General features: G+C 36.8%; 1 protein-coding gene across 1 annotated transcript in view; it reads left to right on the forward strand.

The window, feature by feature from the left end:
* Positions 1 to 964: 964 nt before the first annotated feature.
* The window catches only part of sas (stranded at second transmembrane protein), a 146,913-nt gene continuing 127,208 nt past the window's right edge, over positions 965 to 20,669 (forward strand). The window contains exon 1 of the mRNA XM_089092484.1: positions 965 to 1,308. Within this exon, the coding sequence (XP_088948610.1) occupies positions 999 to 1,308 (310 nt within the window). The 5' untranslated portion in view covers positions 965 to 998. The remainder of the gene's footprint in view (positions 1,309 to 20,669) is intronic.

A 20,669-nucleotide genomic window follows, 5' to 3' on the forward strand; every position in this document is an offset into this window, starting at 1 on the left:
GTAATTTCTGTTCGTTTTGGGTTTCATTTATTTATTGATGGTGATTTGTAGTAGTTTTACGCTTGGAAGATTATTTGAATTTATTTCTGTTCTTTTTTGGTTTAATGGAGCTTTTCACTTTTCTTTGAAAATTTATTTTGTCGAAAAAGTTTTTTAAATTAATTACAAATAGGCTACAGGAGGATCCATGTAAATTGTCTTAAAAGTGATACTTTTCCATTATTTAAAGTTTAATTTTCTCTTCAATTTCATCCGAAAACCTTTTCTTTTGGTTTCTTAACGTTGAACAGGGTTTTTGAGAAGGTTCGAAGTCGTTTGAGGTCTTTTTGGGCTTTTTGGACATTAACTAGCCGAAAGTGGCATGATTCTATGCCATTTTTCAAATTTTGAGTGGGATTGAAGCCTGAGCCAATCTTTTCAAGAACAGTGGCACCAATTTACGAATTTATTTTGGGGGGAGGGTAAATACATTTTTAAGAATATAGGGAGGATTTTTTTCTTAATGAAAATACCAAAAACGGTATTTTCCAATTAAATAACTAAAGAAAAGGGGTTTTCGAATTTATGTGAGACAAAAAATCTAGGAGGAAATGCCCTCCTCCTACCCCCAATCGGTATCACTGGCCAAGAATCAAGAATTCCAAAATTTATTTGCCAAGGGATGTTTCTTTATATGGAAATAGAAGCTCGTACTGATGATAACGTTTTATTTTCCATTTAATTTGTACATTGTAGCTACTTAGGTTATGCATGCAGTTAATTTCTACGCATATTTAGAAAAATCTAAGTCGGATATATGTAGATGGTAAAATGCTGAAGGGAAGCACACCTGACCAGATCGGGTTTGATCGCAGCAAAAACCCCAGGTATCGACCATACCCACATTTATACCTTAAAGGTATATTGCTCCAGGCGATAGCATTATTTTGTTGTCTGCAAGATGACGTCCGACAGTCTCTTCTTATCCGTGATAGTTAAATAATGTGACTTCGGAGAAAATGTTTCTCAAAACCATTGCATTTTTGGTCATCTTCGGCAGTGTATGGTCCCAACGACCTAATCTTTCGAACAATTTGGATAAATTATTCAGTGTTGCACGGATAGGCACATTAGAAGATTCTAGTCAGTGTCCCTGTTGTTTGAACAATGCCACCGCTGCAGAATGTCAGAGTGGACGTGTTGTGGCCCGTCCTGATTGTGACTGCTGTTTTAGTTGTGCAAACCAAGCAAATGAGCCGTGCGACGGTGTGAATAATTTGTGTGATTCGGATAGAGGTTTGCATTGTGGAACGAGGAGGGTGTGTGAACGTAAGAGCTATCATTTTGTATTTCTAGATTTAGTAAAATTCTATATTTTGGGCTTTTTGATATATTAAAAGTAGGCTAGTTAAATAATTTCTTAGACCCAACTGCTGTTCTATTTATGAAAAATTAATAGAAAAAATCGAAATAAAAGCAATTGAATTTAAATAAAGCGGGTTTAATTTGAATAAAGCAGTGACAAAGAACGAAATGAAAAAAACTACAACAACGAAACATTAGTTAATAAGAAATCCCAATATTTCAACTCTACATCTGGGAGCCGGTCAATATAGCTATACCAAATCATATTATTGAGTTAGGATTAAAGTGAATACACTATTTGATGCCTTTTTTAATGCTGATTACGAATATAATAAGCATTTCTATCGGAAATGAATTTCAGCCCCCCCCCAATATATGCCCATTTAGGGTTAGGTTAGGTTGGTTTAGGTTGGGTTACGTTTGGTTAGGTATCGCCTATATAGGGGGGGGGGGCTGAATTTAATTTCCGATATAAATAATTATTATATTAGTAATCAGCATAAAAAAAAGAATTAAATGGTGTATTCACTTTATTCCTAACTCAATAATATGATTTGGTATATATTGACCCGGGAGCCTTTATCAACGGAAAACAAAGGAAAAATAAATAGTTAAATCATCTAACGAAAAAGACAAAAAAAAAACAGCACACAAGAAAAATAATAAACAAAAGACAAATAAATAAATAAAACTTTCGTCTTAATAAACTTCCAAAATACTGCAAAACTGGGATCATAGAAAAGACACCGAAAATCAAACCGTTCGTGGTAACGAACTGTAGGGAAGGAGCGATGTGTCTCAATAGTATCCGAAACTCTAAGAAACGGAGTCTTGGTAACAATGGATACATTAAAAGAATCGAATTATGATGCTTATTCAAAATATTAAAAATTCACCAAATTTAATGGTACCCATCAAGAGTTATGAGCCTGAGAAAATTTGAAAAATTTTTCAAAAAGGAAGGAACATCCCCCAAAAAATCAAGTGGTCTTATTGCAAATCACACCATCAGATTCAGCATACCAGAGAACCGTATTGTATAGTTTTCAAGCTCCTACGTACAGAAATGTGGAATTTTGCATTTTGCCAGAAGAAAGATCACGGATGCGTGTTTATTTGTTTGTTTGTTTCTTCCTAGGGGTGATCGTATCGAACCAGGGATCGTAGAAGATCGGGAGAGGGCTCACCAAAAATACTGGAGGGCAGCAAGCCCTCCTCCCACGCTCATGTTTTCCCCAAAGTCACCCGATCAAAATTTTGAAATAGCCGTTTTTTCAGCATAGTCGGAAAGTCTAATAACTATGTCTTTGAGGATGACTTAATCCCCCCGTGGCCCCCGGGGGAAGGGCTGCAAGTTATGAACTTTGTCCATTGCATTGTATAGTATTTTTTATTGGGAAGTATATAGACATTTTCAGGGGGAATTTTTCTGGCGGATGGGGGTGGGAGGTGGGAGGATACGTGGGAGGATCTTTCCATGAAGAAATTTTTCATGGGGGAAGGGAATTCTCATAGAGGGGAGCTGGATTTCCCATTATTATTTAAAAAACGATCAGGAATTAAATAACAATAATAATTTTTTCAATGTTTCAGTTTTTTCAACTGAAAGTAAGGAACAGCATTAAAACTTAAAACGAACAGAAATTATTACGTATATGAGAGGGGGTCACCCCCTCCTCATTACCTCGCTCTTTACGCTAAAAGTTTTCTTAGAACTTTTAAATGAGCTTACTATTCTAATTAAACGGGCATTTATGGTTAAGGAGTCATTCTTAGAGAATTGGGACAAAATTCGAACTTTAGCGTAAAGAGCGAGGTATTGAGGAAAGGATGACCTCCCTCATATACGTAATAATTTCTATTCGTTTTAGGTTTTACTGTTGCTCCTTACTTTCAGTTGAAAAATGTGTTGTTGTTGTTTTTTTTTATTGAATCTCTAGTAGAGCCAATATTTCTCCTCTATAAATTCAGATTGGCAAATAGGATCTTGCAAAAATAAAATATTATATACAATATTTTTTTTCTTTATTTTTATTTAATTTAAAGCTTTTACAAATTCCTTAAAACCTTGCAATTCAGGATTTAGTATGAGGCTGAAAACACTTTGCTTGGATCTTGTTTGGGGTCTTATTTTGTAAGTTGCAATTTGATAACAAGAAGTTGGTCCTAGGTCATTAAAGTTCAGGGCCCTTTCAAAGAGGATGGGAGGACCATTTAGGCTACTTTGAAGGGTCTTCCTGGTTTCCTGAAAGTCTCATTCATTCAACTCAAGTTCTTCCAATATAGCAAAAAGCAAATAATCTAGAATTTAGTCCTATATTCAATTTATGCTGATATATCCATTCATAATCAAACTGTGAGGGACAACATTAAAACTTAAAACTAACAGAAATTATTTTTATATAAGGGGGTTCCCCCCTCCTCAACCCTTGCACTTTACGCTAAAGTTTGAGTTTTTGAAACAATTTTTTAAGAATGAATGATGAGACACAAGGGTCCTTGAATTTGAATATGAAGTGCTGTTAACGAACTTCAAGACTTTAGCGTAAAGAGCGAGATTTGAGGAAGGAGCACCCCCAACCCCAAATACGGAATAGTTTTAGTTCGTTTTAAGTTTTAATGTTGCTCCTTACTTCCAGTTGAAAAAAACTTGTTTTTTTTTACTATTTAATTGTAATTGAATAGGGAAGAAGTAATTTGTCGTAAAATATATGTAATCTGGTACTGGTGCATTATACCTAACACACGAAAGAAGTCAAGTTTGGCTAATGCCAATGAAATAAAATAAAATAGGATGAATATGTAATAGGTTAGAAACAAATTTGGGCTATACATTTGCACATTGGGGTGGGGTGGGGGGGGGGAAGCATAGCATATATTAAATACGTAGCCTAACCTAGGTACCTTTCCCCCCCTAAACCCCCAAAGACAACAGTTTAAATATTGTAAATTCAATGAGAAACCACGCTTTGCGATCAATTTAGATAGCAAATACCCGTTTTACGGGTCTCCATGTCTGCATTCCTTGGACAGTCTTTAGCGCTGTGTTAGGTAAAATGCACCAGTACCGGTAATCTTCCCAAATAATGGGGAAACAAAGCTCTTGTGCAAACTTGCTTTCAAATGAAAACTCCGTAAAAAAAAATAAAATAAAAAAGAAATTCTGCCAAAGCAAATCATCAATCCATTCCTGGTGCTGAAATTAAGACCCATCAGTATATGTCCCCTCATCAACGCCTCGCTCTTTACGCTAAAGTTTGACTCTGGTTCACAACTTTATTTTTTAAAACAATAAAAAACTTTAGCGTAAAGAGCGAGGCGTTGAGGAGGGGAAAGCACCTTTCATATAGGCCTACGGAATAATTTCTGTTCGTTTTAAGTTTTAATGTCGCTCCTTACTTTTAGTTAAAAAAAAACTTGTTTTTTTTATTTAATTTCTGTTCGTTTTTTAGTTAATGCCCTTTTATTTTGGCTCACCGTCATTGAATAAGTAAAACAAAATTTGCATATTAATTTCACTTTTCTTTTGCTAAATGGCTTTCTCTAAGTTTGGATCTGACATAATTTAAAAAATTAACTTACGTAACGAACTTCTATATTCGTATATTTTTATTACGTATATTAGGGGTTTCGCCCCCTAGTCAATACCTCGCTCTTTACGTTAAGTTCAAATCGTGTTCAAATTTTTAAGAATGCCTGCTTAATCACAAAGGACGTTAATTAGAATAAATATCTCTGATGAAAGTACAAAAAAAGTTTTATATTTAATTGCTAATCGTTTTTAAATATACGTAACTTACGAATTAATTTACGTATCAAACTTCTATATTCATGTATTTTTAATACGTATGTCAGGGGGTTTTCCCCCCTAGTCAATACCTTGCTCTTTAAGCTAAAGTTCGAATTTTGTTCCAATTCTTTAAAAATGACCTGTTAATCACAAAGGCCGTTAATTAGAATAAATAGCTCTAATGAAAGTACTAAAAAATCTTTGGCTTAAAGAGCGAGGTATTGACTAGGGGGTGAACTCAATTATGTACCTAATATTTTCTGCTTGTTTTAAGTTTTGATGTTGCTCCTTACTTTCAGTTGAAAACCTTTTTTTATAAATTTAATTTCTGATTTTTTTAAAATAATGCTGGGAAATCCGGCGCCCCCTTCATAGAAATTTCCCTTCCCCGATGAAAACTTCCTTCATGGAAAGATTCTCCCACATAACCCCCGCCCCCCCCCCCACCTACCAGAAAAATCCTCCCTGAAAACGTCTGTATACTTCCCAATAACCAATAGCCTACTATAAGTTAACATTGGGTAAAGTTCATAGCTTTCAGCCCTCCCCCCGAGGACTTCGGGGGTTTAAGTCATCCTAAAAGACATAGTTATCATATTTTCGACCATGCTGAACAAAATGGCTATCTAAAAATTTTTATCAGGTGACTTTGGGAAAAAAATGAGAGTGGGAGGGGGCCTAGCTGCCCTCCATTGTTTGGTCACTTAAAAAGCACATTAGAACTTTTAGTTTCAGTTTCATTGAGTCTTCCGACGATATTTTAGTCCCACTGTATGAATACTAACACCCCTGAGAAAAAAAAACACAAAAAAAAACAAATAAACACGCATTCGTGATCTTTCTTCTGGAAAAAAAAAAATACAAAATTCCACATGTTTGTAGATAGGTGCTTGAAACCTCTACAGTAGGGTTCTCTGATACGCTGAATATGATGGTGGTTTTCATTAAGATTCTATAGCCCTTAGGGGGTCTTCCCCCCTTTTTTCTAAAATCATCCGAATTTTCTTTGGCGCGTAACTTTTATGGGTAAGACTAAACTTGATTAAACTTATATTTGAAATCCGCATTAAAATCTGATTCTTTTGATGTATCTATTGGTATTAAAATCTCGTTTTCTAGAGTTTCGGTTACCATTGAGCCGGGTCGCTCCTTACTTACAGTTCATTACCACGAAATGTTTGATTAAAGTAATCAAAGAGTGGCAGCATCGATGCAGGACAGTAGGGCTCCTCCCAGAAATTTAGCTCCTCCCGGGGAGGGCTAAATCCAAATCATGATTGATGCAATCAGGATTCAGAACAAGTAAAAATAGGAACATCAGTGAACCGTATTGAGTCGTATCGTAGTATCAGTTACTCTATTTTAGACACGTATGAAAGGATAGGGTTTGGGAGCAGGTGCGATTTGGAAAATGCTTTTGCATTTTGCTGAAAATACAAGAAACTGTCTCGTTTGATAAGACCAACTAGCAGGCTAATTATTTGAGAAATAAAGACAATTATAAAACTTTTAGCTTCAGGAGGGGCTCCAAGCCCTCTATGTACATGTTTGATCACATGTTCTTCCCTAACCATCTATCATAATATCATTTTAGCTAGTGTTTATCCTGTTATTATTGTGTCTTAGTCATTTTTTTAACGTTTATCTTCCAGAAAATCCTCAAATCCGATTTTTGTTCTCTGACAAAATAGATGAAAAAATTTCTCGAGAACAAAAAGCGCCTCGAATCTTGTTTACAACTAGATTTTGAAACATACATTTGACAACCGCTGTTAAGAAAAAACTGCATATTTGCATTCATTGCTGTAATACTCAAATTTAGTGCTTGTCAGCCTTCATACATCTTCTGTTAAAAGTATGTGAACATTATCTTAGAAAAATCAATTTACTGAAAACAGCCGTGGACGAGTGGACGAGGCCGTGGCTTTTGATTATGGTTCAATCCCGCGTGTCGCAAGGATTGGATTTCGCATGTTTAAAACGTTTGATTTTTCTTTTTTTGTGTTATAGTCAATTTTTCGCTTAGTTTCTGTCTTTTGCTTTTACTTGTTTTCTGTCTTTTACCGACTCATGTAAACAAATAAAACAGAAGTTTTTGTCCACCATAATTTTAACTCATTCCACTTTTGGCCAAAGATACAAGACGCAAATGTGCCCAAAAGGCGCTAGATCCTTGTTTCACAAAACCAGCAAGATAGATTTTCATTTGTGTTCTGAAATTGGTGTTTATTCTTTATACATTTTAAAAGGCAGAAGAGCCGTACGGTTGTGTAATTTTAACTTTTTAAAATATTTATTCACTTTCTATTTTGTTTAATTTTGCCAAAAGAGGAAATAATACATTACAGACTTACAGATTCTCTTGAATGTCCTTGAAAAATATTTGCAAGAGAAGAAACTAGAGGCGAGTGTCACGAAATCCCAAATCATGATTTTTAGCAAAAAACCCTAGGAATTAGAGCCACAATTTTTATTGAATGGAAAAATGTTGGAAAGGGTGGAAAAAGCCAAATACTTAGGTTTCATTAGGTTTTATCGAAATGGAAAATGGACGAATCATATTACAACAATGGCACAGAAAGGAAGAAATGCATTATTTGGAATATATAGAAGCACGCTAACATCAGAAATAAGTGAATTAAGCCTCCACAAATATATATTTAATACTAAAATTATGCCTATCCTACATTACGGATCAGAAATATGGGGATATCAGCCGGCAAAGCAACTAAAAACCCTTCAACTTCAATATTATAAAAGATTTTTTGGCTTACTGAATACAACACATATGTTAGTACTAAAAGGTGATCTTGGTATATGTATCCTGAAATTGAAATTGAAAATGCAAATCATCAAATCTTGGTTAAGATTCCTCAAACTTCCCCAGACTAGACTTGCCCGAGCAGCATATGAAGATCTTCTCCTTCCGTGTAACAAAACACCATGGACAGCACAAATCAAAGGGATATAAGATGAGAATGGATTTCCAAATTCGCGGGAGAAAGGATAAGGGCCAGAAAATCATGCAAAGTTCTTCAAGGAATTTAGTGCAAGACTTGAAGACCAAGAAGTGCAACTATGGCAATCAGCTGTGGATAAATCTCCGACTCTTACTTTGTAAAATAAAAAAAACAGGTTTTTTTTAACTGAAAGTAAGGAACGACGTTAAAACTTAAAACGAACAGAAATTATTCCGTATATGAAAGGGGCTGTCCCCTCCTCAACGCCTCACTCTTAACGCTCACGTTTGACTTTCTCACAAATCTATATGTTTACAAAATAAAAAACTTTAGCGTAAAGAGCGAGGCGTTGAGGAGGGGACAGCCCTTTTCATATACGGAACAATTTCTATTCGTTTTAAGTTTTAACGTCGTTCCTTACTTTCGGTTAAAAAACCTGTTTTCTTATTTAATTTTTGAACGTTTTTGAATTAATGCAGGTTTTGATTTTGGCCCTTCGTACATGAATAATTAAAACAAGATTTTCATACTAATGTTAGTTTTATTTGGTTAAATGTCTTACTCGAAACTTGTTTAATTTTATTTACTAACTTTTTTATTAGTAATAATTATACTTAAATTACGAATTAAATTACGTATCTAACTTCTATATCAACAGATTTGTATTATGTATATTAGGGGATTCGCCGCCTGGTCAATAACTTGCTCTTTAAGCTAAATTTCGAATTTTGTTCCAATTCTTTAAAAATGACCGTTTAATCAGAAAGGCCGTTAATTAGAATAAATAGCTCTTATGAAAGTACTAAAAAATCTTTGCTTAAAGAGCGAGGTATTGACTAGGGGGTGAACCCAATCATATACATTCTTAGACCACACTGGCTATACATGACAAACGAAACTCAGAGAAGAGAGAAAATAACAAAATGCAAAATAAAATCAAAAAGGGTGAAAAAACGAGGATTTTGTCAGCCAGCGAACCATGAAGATGACAAAATATAAGCAAATATTTTGACAAGGACCTCCGCCAAGTCGTCCTCAGTGCTAAACAAAAACAAAAAAGAGAAGAAAAAAAAAACGAGAATCTAACCTTTCGAAGTTTCCTGTACAAAGACAGAATAGACACTGAATAAAAAACCAGGCAGGAATCAATGAAAATGAAATTTAACAAGATGATTGTGTAAGGATCTTTCGTCTTGGTAAACAATCATCTTGGTAAATTTCATTTTGATTGATTCCTGCCTGGTTTTTTATTCAGTGTCTATTCTGTCTTTGTACAGGAAACTTCGAAAGGTTAGATTCTCGTTTTTTTTTCGTGTCTTTTTTGTTTTTGTTTAGCACTGAGGACGACTTGGTGGAGGTCCTTGTCGAAATATTTGCTTATATTTTGTCTTCTTCATGGTTCGCTGGCTGACAAAATCCCCGTTTTTTCACCCTTTTTGATTTTATTTTTCATTTTGTTAATTTCTTTCCTCTCTGAGTTTCATTTATACGTAATAGTTTCTGTTCATTTTAAGTTTTAATGTTGCTCCTTACTTTCAGTTAAAAAACTTGTTTTTTTTATATTTAATTTGTGATCTTTTTCTTTAATAATGCTGGGAAATCCGGCGCTCCCTTCATAGCAATGTCGCTTCCCCCATGAAAACTTCCTTCGTGGAAAGATCCTCCCATATAACCCCCGACCAACCCTCCCCCCCACCTACCAGAAAAAAATCCCCTCTGAAAACGTCTGTATACTTCCCAAAAACCAAAACAATATGGTAACAATGGGTAAAGTTCATAACTTTAAGCCCTCCCCCCGGGGACTTCGGGCTCATTCGATTGGAAATTGGAGTGGCTAGTGCTCTTTTTAATATTTGAAAGTGATTGGAGGGCAACTAGCTCCCCCCCCCCCCACGCCCATCATTCCCCCAAACACATCCAATCCAAATTTTGAGAGAGCCATTTTGTACGGCGTTGTTGATTTCCAGACAGACAATATCTGTTTGAAAAGGACACTTCTCTACAACCCTCGGGGCAAGGGTTTTACGTTATGCCCTGGGGGTATATAAGGTTTTTACAGAAGGCGTTGTCGGAGACACTTCAAAAAAAGCTCATTCGATTGGAAATTCAAATGGCTAGTGTACTTTTTAATAGTCAAAAGTTATTGGAAGAAAACTAGCCCCCCCCCCCGCCCATCATGCCCCCAAACACATCCAATCAAAATTTTGAGATAGCCATTTTGTTCAGCGTAGTTGATTTCCAGATAGAAAATATCTTTTTGAGGAGGACACTCCCCAACAACCCTCGGGGCAAGAGTTTTAAGTTATGCCCTGGGGGCATATAAGGATTTTATAGAAGGCGTTGTCGTAGAAACTTCAAAAAAGACTCATTCGATTGGAAATTCAAAGGGCTAGTGCCCGTTTTAATAGTCGAAAGTGATTGGGGGGCAACTAGCCCCCCCCCCCCGCACCCATCATTCCCCCAAACACATCAAATCAAAATTTTGAGATAGCCATTTTGTTCAGCGTAGTTGATTTCTAGATAGAAAATATATGTTTTTGAGGAGGACAATCCCCCACAACCCTCGGGGCAAGGGTTCTAAGTTATGCCCTGGGGGCATGTAAGGTTTTCATAGAAGGCATTGTCGTAGAAACTTCAAGAAAGGCTCATTCGATTGGAGATTCAAAGGGCTAGTGCCCTTTTTAATAGTCGAAAGTGATTGGAGGGCAACTAGCCCCCCCCCCCGCCCATCATTCCCCCCACTTCCAGTCAAAATTTTGAGATAGCCATTTTGTTCAGCGTAGTTGACTTCCAGATAGAACATATCTTTTTGAGGAGGACACTCCACCACAACCCTCGGGGCAAGAGTTTTAAGGTATGTCCTGGGTGCATATAAGGTTTTTATAGAAGGTGTTGTCGTAGAAACTTAAAAAAAGGCTCATTCGTTTGGAAATTCAAAGGGCTTGGGCCCTTTTTAATAGTCGAAAGTTATTGGAGGGCAACTAGCCCCCCCCCCCCCCACCCCCATCATTTCCCCAAACGTATCCAATCAAAATTTTGAGATAGCCGTGTTGTTCAGCTTAGTTGATTTCCAGATGGAAAATATGTTTTTGAGGAAGACACTCACCCGCAACCCTCGGGGCAAGGGTTTTGAGTTATGCCCTGGGACAATATAAGGTTTTTATAGAAGGCGTTGTCGTAGAAACTTCAAAAAAGGCTCATTCGATTGGCAATTCAAAGGGCTAGTGCCCGTTTTAAAATTCAAAAGTGATTGGAGGGCAAATCGCCTCCCCCGCGCCCATCATACCCCCAAACACATCAAATCAAAATTTTGATATAGCCATTTTGTTCAGCGTAGTTGATTTCTGCATAGAAAATATGTTTTTGAGCAAGACACTCCCCTAAAACCCTCGGGGCAAGGGTTTTAAGTTATGCCCTGGGGGCATATCAGGTTTCTATAGAAAGCATTGTCGTAGAAACTTCAAAAAAGGCTCATTCAATTTGAAATTCAAAGGGCTAGTGCCTTTTTTAGTAGTCGAAAGTGATTGGAGGGCAACTAGCCCCTCCCCCCACGCCCATCCTTCCCCCAGACACATCCCATCAAAATTTTGAGATAGCCATTTTGTTCAGCGTAGTTGTCTTCCGTATAGAAGATATGTTTTTGAGGGGGACGCTCCCCCACAACCCTCGGGGCAAGGGTTTTAAGTTTAGGCCTGGGGACATATAAGGTTTTTGTAGAAGGTGTTGTCATTGAAACTCCAAAAAAGGCTCATTTGATTAGAAATTCAAAGGGCTAGTGCCCTTTTTAATAGTTGAAAGTGATTGGACGGAAACTAACCCCCCTCTCACGCCCACCTTTTCATAGGCAGCGCGCTATCGCTGCCTAAGTAAAGAACGATGTGGGCACAATGTGTTTTTTTGGTTTTTTTCCATACCGGGCACTTCGTATCGAAGGAGTCGTCCTAGAAACTTCGAAAAGAGCTCACTCGATTGGAAATTGAAGTGGCTAGTGTCCTTTTCAATAGTCAAAAGTAATTGGAGGGCAACTAGCCCCCCCTCCCTCTCACGCCCATCATTCCCCCAAACACATCCAATCAAAATTTTGAGATAGCCATTTTGTTCAGCGTAGTTGATTTCTAGATAGAAAATATTTTTCTGAGGAGTACACTCCCCCACAAACCTCAGGGCAAGGTTTTTAAATTATGCCCTGGGGGCATAAAAGGTTTTTTATAGAAGGTGTTGTCGTGGAAACTTCAAAACAGGCTCATTCGATTGGAAATTCAAAGGGCTAGTACTTTTTTTAATAGTCGAAGTGATTGGAGCCCATCATTCCCCCAAATACATCCAGTCAAAATTGTGAGATAGCCATTTTGTTCAGCGTAGTTGATTTCCAGGTAGAAAATATGTTTTTGAGGAGGACACTCCCCCACAACCCTCCGGGCAAGGGTTTTAAGTTATGCCCAGGGGGCATTTAATGTTTTTATAGAAGGCGTTGTCGTAGAAACTTCAAAAACCTCATTCGATTGGAAATTCAATGGCGATTGGAGGGCAACTAGCCCCCCCCCCCCAACGCCCATCATTCCCCCAAACACATCCAATCAAAATTTTGAGATTGCAATTTTGTTTAGCGTAGTTGATTTCCAGATAGAAAATAGGTTTTTGAGGAGGACACTCCCCCACAACCCTCAGGGCAAGGGTTTTAAGTTATGCCCTGGGGGCATATAAGGTTTTTATAGAAGGCGGTGTCGTAGAAACTTCAAAACAGGCTAATTCGATTGGAAATTCAAAGGGCTAGTACCCATCTTAAAAATCAAAATTGATTGGAGAGCAACTAGTCCCCCCCGCGCCCATCATTCCCTCAAATACATAAAATCAAAATTTTGAGATAGCCATTTTGTTCAGCGTAGTTGATTTCCAGATAGAAAATATATTTTTGAGGAGGACACTCCCCCAAAACCCTTAGGGCAAGGGTTTTAAGTTATGCCCTGGGGACATATAAGGTATTTATGGAATGCGTTGTCGTAGAAACTTCAAAACAGGCTCATTCGATTGGAAATTCAAAGGGCTAGTTCCATTCTTAATAGTCGAAAGTGATAGGATGGGGAACTAGCCCCTCCCCCACGTCCATCATTCTCCCAAACACATCCAATTAAAATTTTGAGATAGCCATTTTGTTCAGCGGGGTTGATTTCCAGATAGAAAATTTGTTTTTGAGGAGGAAACTCCCCCACAACCCTCACGGCAAGGATTTTAGGTTATGTCCTAGTGTACATGATGTTTTTATCGAAGGTGGTGTGATAGAAACTCCAAAAGGGGCCCCTTTGATTGAAAATTCAAAGGGCTAGTGCCCTTTTTAATAGTTGAAAGTGGATGGAGGGCAACTAGTCCCCCCCTCTCCACGTCCATCATTCACCCAAACATATCCAATCAAAATTTTGACATAGCCATTTTGTTCAGCGTGGTTGATTTCCAGATAGAAAATATGTTTTTCAGGAGGACACTCCCCCACAACCCTCAGGGCAAGGGTTTTAAGTTATGCCCAGGGGACATATAATGTTTTTATAGAAGACGTTGTCGTAGAAACTTCAAAAAAGCTCGTTCGAGTGGAAATTCAACGGGCTAGTGCGCTTTTTAATAGTCAAAAGTGATTGGAGGGCAACTACCTCCCCCCCCCCCTCACGCCCATCATTCCCCCAAACACATCCAATAAAAATTTTGAGATAGCCATTTATTTCAGCGTAGTTGATTTACAGATAGAAAATATGTTTTTGAGGAGGGTACTCCGCCGCAGCCCTCAGGGCAAGGGTTTAAGTTATGCCTGGGGGCATATAAGGTTTTTATAGAAGATGTTGTCGTAGAAACTTCAGAAAAGGGCTCATTTGATTTGAAATTCAAATGGCTAGTGCCCTTTTTAATAGTCGAAAGTGATTAGTAATATTTGTTGTTGTTGTAGTGTTGTTTCGACCAGGGCACTTCGTATCGAAGGAGTTGTCGTGGGAACTTCGAAAGGGGCTCATTCGATTGAAAATAGAAAGGGCGGATGCCCTTTTTAATAGTCGAAAGTAATTGGAGGGATACTAATCCCCCTTCCACTCCCACCCTCCCATTTGGCCATTATGTTTAAAAACTAAATGTTGCCTTAAGATTAAATCAAAATGCACTGTGATAATGCTAATTCCCAATAAGGCATCTCAGCAGTATCCCAAGAACGATTGAGGATATTATGTTCAAACTTTCGAGGCTACTTCTGCTCTTAAAATTTAACCAAATCAAAAAAGTTTAAGTGTATCAAAGCTATCAAAGAAAGTTTTTTGCGAAAGGTATCAAGTTTTCCAGTTCAGTTCAACTAGAGGAGGTATGAAACTAAGTTAAACAGTACTACTTGTGTCCAGATTTTTAAAATGATTTATTTTGTTGAAAATTGTTGAAAATATTTCTCCAGTATACAAATAGAAGGCCAAACTATAAAGTCTTAAAAAACGAAAAGATTTAAAGTTTTTTTTTCTTTTTCCCTGAAAAGACTATGTCAATATAGAACGAACAGAAATTAATTAAAAAACTTTTTCCACAAATTTAGTCTTTCAAAGAAAAGCAAAGAACTCCATGAAACAAAAAATAAGCAAAAATCAAATAATCTATCAAGCTCAAAACTACCACGAATCAGCATCGATAGATAAATGAAATCCAAAACAAACAGAAATTAAAATAAATAACTCAGTCAAACTCAAAACGAGCAAAATTTAACATAAGTTGGGCACAAAACCCCTATACCTTCCCAAGGCCAGAACATAATTTGCACTTTACTAAAAAAATATAAATGTTTTTACTTTTATAACTTTAATAAATCAAATAATTTTAACATTTTGATTACTAAATATCAGTATATGTATATTAAACTGACAATGCACATTCATTTTTTCTTCAGTAAAGCGCAAATTCTGTTCCGGCCTTAGGAACAAATAAGGGTTTTGCGCCCAACTTACGTTAATTTCTGCTCGTTTTGAGTTTGACTTGGTTATTTATTTTAATTTCAGTTCGTTTTGGATTTCATTTATTTATCGATGCTGATTTGTGGTAGTTTCGAGCTTGGTAGATTATTTTATTTTTGCTCATTTTTGTTTAATGGAGTTCTGAAAATATTAACTGAACTGTGAGTAATTTCATAACTTATGGCACTCGCCTCTGGGACTGCGTGGGTAATGTGCAGATATTTGATATCGTCAAGCCTAAAAATCCTCCTGCATTAACGGTTCTTTAGAGTAACACTAGCCTTATGGCTAGTTTTCATAGCAGGAACTAGTAAAGAACAAACTAGGCTGTCATCACTGTTACTCAAGACGCCCTTTAAGGTAAATTTTATATACCCTCACAGCTCTCTTGGCCTTTTCTCGGTAGCTATTATCATTGACTTGACCTGTTAACCTCTTAGATTGGTACTGAAGGTTTTGCTCTAACGTCATTAACGGTTGGAATCTACGAGTATGGCGTCATTCTTTTTCTCGCATATAAAGATGAAGTTTTCTTGTAAAAAATGAATTTATTTTTAAATATGCTTTAGCAAGAGGCACTAGATACAGTAATTTTCTTTAAAATAAGCCCTTAAACACATTTCTATGACGTTCTAGTGCCTCGCTAGCAATGGAAGAAAAAAAAAGATGAAAAAAGAGGGCACATCAATGCTACCGATGCAAAACAGTGGTTTTTTGGTTGTTCAGGCCAGGGGGCTGTAAGTTTCCTGTATATGGTTCTCGGCCATGGTGTTTTCATTGGTATACCATTCTTTAGGGGTTTCAGGCTATTTTTCGAAATTTCAATGAATTGGTTTTCAAAACAACATTTTGATATTAAGACATTCAAATATTAATTTTGGTGGCTCTGGTCGCTATATTTTGGTCGCTATTTAAGCGACCAAATATATAGGGTTGTTATATATTTGGTCGACATTTAAATATTAATTTTGGTCGCTATATTTGAATTTGAGCAAAGCTCAATTTCAAAGTCGATTTTTTTCGAAATCCGCTATTTACAGGAAGACAATTTTGCTCTCAAGAGAAAAACGGTGATGGCTTTTCGCGGTCATTTGAGAAGAAGTACGCTATTCACAAAACATTGTCTTTTACATTATTTATTGGTCTCCGCAAATGTTCTGATTTTGACACCACTTTCACTATTATAATTAACTTGTGCATTTTCAATGTTGGATGTTAGCGGTATTCATAATAAATATTGAAATTATTGTGGTCGAAGCTGGCAGGGGTCTCAAATTCGCTAATCTGTCGGAAGATCCTTTTTTCGCCTTTCCTTTCCATTCAGTTTTATATCACTAGTAGAATGGAAGTAGTTCAGAGCAGTACAGTTAATCTTCGATGGAGCAGTTACATTTTTCAGATTACATTGAAAGTGTACAACAGAGTTAAAGGAGAAGAACAGATGCTCATAATACAAATATCATGGGCGTACATAAGAGGAAGAGGGGTACTTGTCCCCCTTTAGCCTAGATTTTCTAATAAAAATGTGTCTTATTTAAGTAGAAAAAATGATGCACGAGGAAAATAATACACGATATTTTGTTATTGTTTGTGATCAACGGTATTGTTTTAACTGGCACAATATTGTGTGTGGCACATCATTTTTATGCTAATCCTTTAGTGCTAATATCCACTCTGATTTAAATTACATCTGTGGCTTATTAAATATCTTGATACTGACGGAAGATCGCCGTTTTATACGTCTCAATCATAACCGAAAATTTTAAAAAAGGGAATTTTGATATCAATAAACATATCTAAAGAATCGGCTTATCATGCTGATTCCAAATATAAAAGAACATAAAAGAAATATAAAATATATAAAAGAACATAAATATAAAAGAACACAAATTGTATATATTTTTTTAAATATAAAAGAACACAAATATAAAAGAAATATAAAATATAGAAACAACCTCTAAAAGTCAAAGAATCTTAATGAAATTCACACCGTCAGGTCCAGCGTATCAGAGAACCCTACTGTAGAGGTCTTAAACTCCTATCTGCAAAATGTGGAATTTCGTATTTTTTGTCGGAAGAAAGATCACGGATGTCTGTTCATATATCTTTTTTTCCAGGGGTGATTGTATCGAACCAATGTTTGTAGAGTATCGGTAGAGTGCTCATTTGAATGGAAATTAAAAGTTTTAGTGCCCTTTTTAAGTGACTAAAAAGATTGCAGGGAAACTAGTCCCCCTTCAACGCCCCTTTTCCCCCAAAAACGCCCGATTAAAATTTTGAGATTACCATGTTGTTCCGCATAGTTGAAAAATCCCAAAACTATTCCATTGGAGATAACATGACCGCCCCCCCTCTCCCAACCCCAGGGTCTTTAAGTTACAAAATTTGCCCATGTTTACGTATAAGATTTCTTATTGGGAAGTCTGCAGACATTTATCAGGGGAGGGTGATTTTGTGCTTGAGGTGGGTTTCAATGGGGATATTTTTCCGTGTGTAGGGAGATTCTTAAGGTTGAGCTTTCCGGGGGAAATTTTACACTCGTGGGATTTGACGGAAAATTTTCAGCGCGTTTATATTTCCGGGAAATAATTTCCACGGAAGGGGGGATTTCCGGACTCACTGGAAAAACGATTTGAACTTAGTCTTTTTCAAATGAAAGTTTGCTAAGGATAATTTTCCAGGCTGAATCTTTCGCAAAAAAGTTTATGTAGGGGGGGAGGGATTTTCAGCGAGGATGGAATTATCCGGAAGGATATTTACGGGGGTGGGTATTTTACTTACGTGAAAGGAACTCTCCACGAAGGAGTTTCCTGTGAGGGGAGGGAATTTTTCATGGAGGGAAATCCAAATTTTCCGGCATTACTTGAAAAACGATCAGAAATAAAATAAAAAACAAGTTTTTTTCAGCTGAGAGTAAAGAGCAACGTTAAAACGAACTGTAATTTTTCCATTCAGAAATGGGTGCCCCCCCCCCGCCTTAATACCTTGTTTTTTGCACTAAAGTTTGACTGTTTGGCCCAATTTTTTAAGAACGACTCCTGAAACACAAAGGCCGTGTCATCATAATGGGAAGATTTTTTAAAAGGTCCAAGAAGCTTCTTAGTAAGGGACAAGGTATTGTGAAGGGAGCAATCTCATTATATACAAAATTATTTACGTTAGTTTTGATATTTAATTTTGCTCCTTAGGCAACATTTTAATTTTAATCAATTTTCTTAGGCAACTTTATCTTAATAAACAAAAAAAAAAAAAAAAAAAAAAAAATAAGAAAACGGCACAGAAAACTACGTTTAAAAACAAAAAGGATCAAACTGGCACTCAGGGCCATAGCTAGAATTTTTATTCGGAAGGTATTTTTGCTTGGGGGAGGGGCTTACTAAAAAAAAATCGGCAAAACGCAACAAGATTTGTTTACATGAATTTTTGTCACTTTTGTATGATTAGGACGAAAATATGTGGAGGGGAGGGTCAGACTGGTCAACCCAGCCAGCCTGGATATGACCCTGATGGCGCTAGATTGCTACCATTAATTTTTCTCTAAATTAAAAAAAAACTTTAGTTTTCCGAAGGATCTGGGTTCAGGAGCTTTTGGCACCTGTTTTGTGTAGCTGACCTAAGCTATTCGGCTATTTTTATTGTCTTCTGGCTCTATATTATGCTTTTCTTAAACGTGGGCTTGGAATGTTTGGGTTCGCCCTTGATGTGGTTTTAAGTTGTGTCTACCCTTTGAGCGAACTCCTGCGTAAATACCTAACTCCTCCTTTGTACCCTTTCTTTGTTTTTAAAGATCAGTTATTTCAGTTTTCTATCGTCTTAGAAGAATTCGATCTGAAAGAACTGAATCAAATTACCAACTTTTATCAATCAATTACCAACCAAAAAATACTGGCAAACAATGCGACCGGTACTCTTCTCAAATACAGGACACGTGCGAGAAATGAAGCTTGGTTAATGCTAATTTAATAAAGCAAAATAGGATTAAAATATAATAGTTTATGAACAAATTTGGGCTATATATTTGCACATTGGGGGGGGGGGGGTAAAGCATGGCATATATTAAATACGGAACCTAACCTAACCTAGCTACCTTTAAGTCCCCTAAACCCCAAAAAACTAACGTTTAAATCTTTGTCACGGACTGAGCAATATCTCACTATGTAGCGGAATCCTGTTTATCAATACCGGCTTTGAGATTTCAATGCGGTCTTTCATTTGTGTGTTAGTCCGGGCGCCACTAAAGCGAATGTCGCTTATTTCTGGGTTGAGATGATCAGAAAACACAGTCAGTTTGACAACAGTTTCCAACTATATCGACCATGCTGACTCTGAATATGGGTGGTGTCAAAGCTGGAGATCACGGCTTGTAAAAGCAAAAAAAACACTCTTTTTAGGCCTATAAAACGTGTTCCGACTGTTTATTTTTTTTCTAAGGTTGTACCACTCCGATGTAGTGGCGTGACATCTCATTTTGTTCCTGACATAGTCCTCTCATAGAATATGTTCGATTTTTTACGATATCTCGTATAGCCCAGGAGCTATAGGCTAATATTTATTGATTTTCCCCGAAAATCTCAAAATTCAAAGGTTCATTTTCCGCTAAGCCACGTATCTTGGACCTTTCTATAATTTTTGTATATTTCATCCTTTTCCAGAATTTACCTTGAGTATTTAGCTTCACATTGCCGTAAAGTTCAAAGCTTCAACTGTTCGGTGAAGTCGTCTAGAATTTTTTGAAAAAGTATACGTCAAAATGTATATGCAAAAATACATTTTTCCAAAATGATGATATGACACATCTTTTATGCCAGAATTTAACGCCAAATCTGAATATGAACTGTACTTTTCAACCAAATATCAACTTCGGTTGTTATAGGCTAATTGTTTTACAACTCCACCTTGAGATCCCCAGGTACGTATTTTGTAGGAAGAAGAAGACGAAAATGATAAAAAGAGCTTTCGTGAAAGAAACAATCTTGTGAACTCTGTTGCTGATTAAACTTGAGGTTGGTAGTATGATTGAGAAGCTGTACTGTTAGTGGTTAGAGCTAAGAATAGGAACTGAACGACGCCTAATGCCTGCCTTATGTAACTGTGTAATGTCATGGACAGGTAGGCTAAATAACTTTCAGATTGCTGGAAATGAGTGAACAGAAACTGAGTATTAGGCTTCAAGATGAAAACTCAAGACCAGGTTGGAATTAAGAATGAGTTTTTATCTCAAACTGTTTGATAGACATTTTGTGACATTTCTATGTAGACTTCGCCTATACTGTAATTAGGCTAAGTTAGATCAGACATTTTTAGGGTATGTTAGTCTTGATGTTGCTGAGGCCACCTTAAACCAATCTACCACAAATCCAATATTTTGGATACCCTACGCCAAATGCTGGGTATATCTAACATTTGGCGCAGCCTACCCTAGCCTACAGTTAGGGATATTACTTGTCTTATGTACTACCATCAACATAATGTACTACTTCACCCCTGCAGTAGTACACCATGGGATCTGTACCTCAGAATTTGAGTACTACACCCCACCATCAGTACTACATTAAACATGGTGTAGGTCCTATTATGCTATACCTGGAGTAGTACACTGTTGGTTAG

Source organism: Artemia sp. Qi Xiang Cuo, chromosome 7, assembly GCF_049724085.1.
Source record: "Artemia sp. Qi Xiang Cuo chromosome 7, ASM4972408v1, whole genome shotgun sequence".
NCBI lineage: Eukaryota > Metazoa > Arthropoda > Branchiopoda > Anostraca > Artemiidae > Artemia > Artemia sp. Qi Xiang Cuo.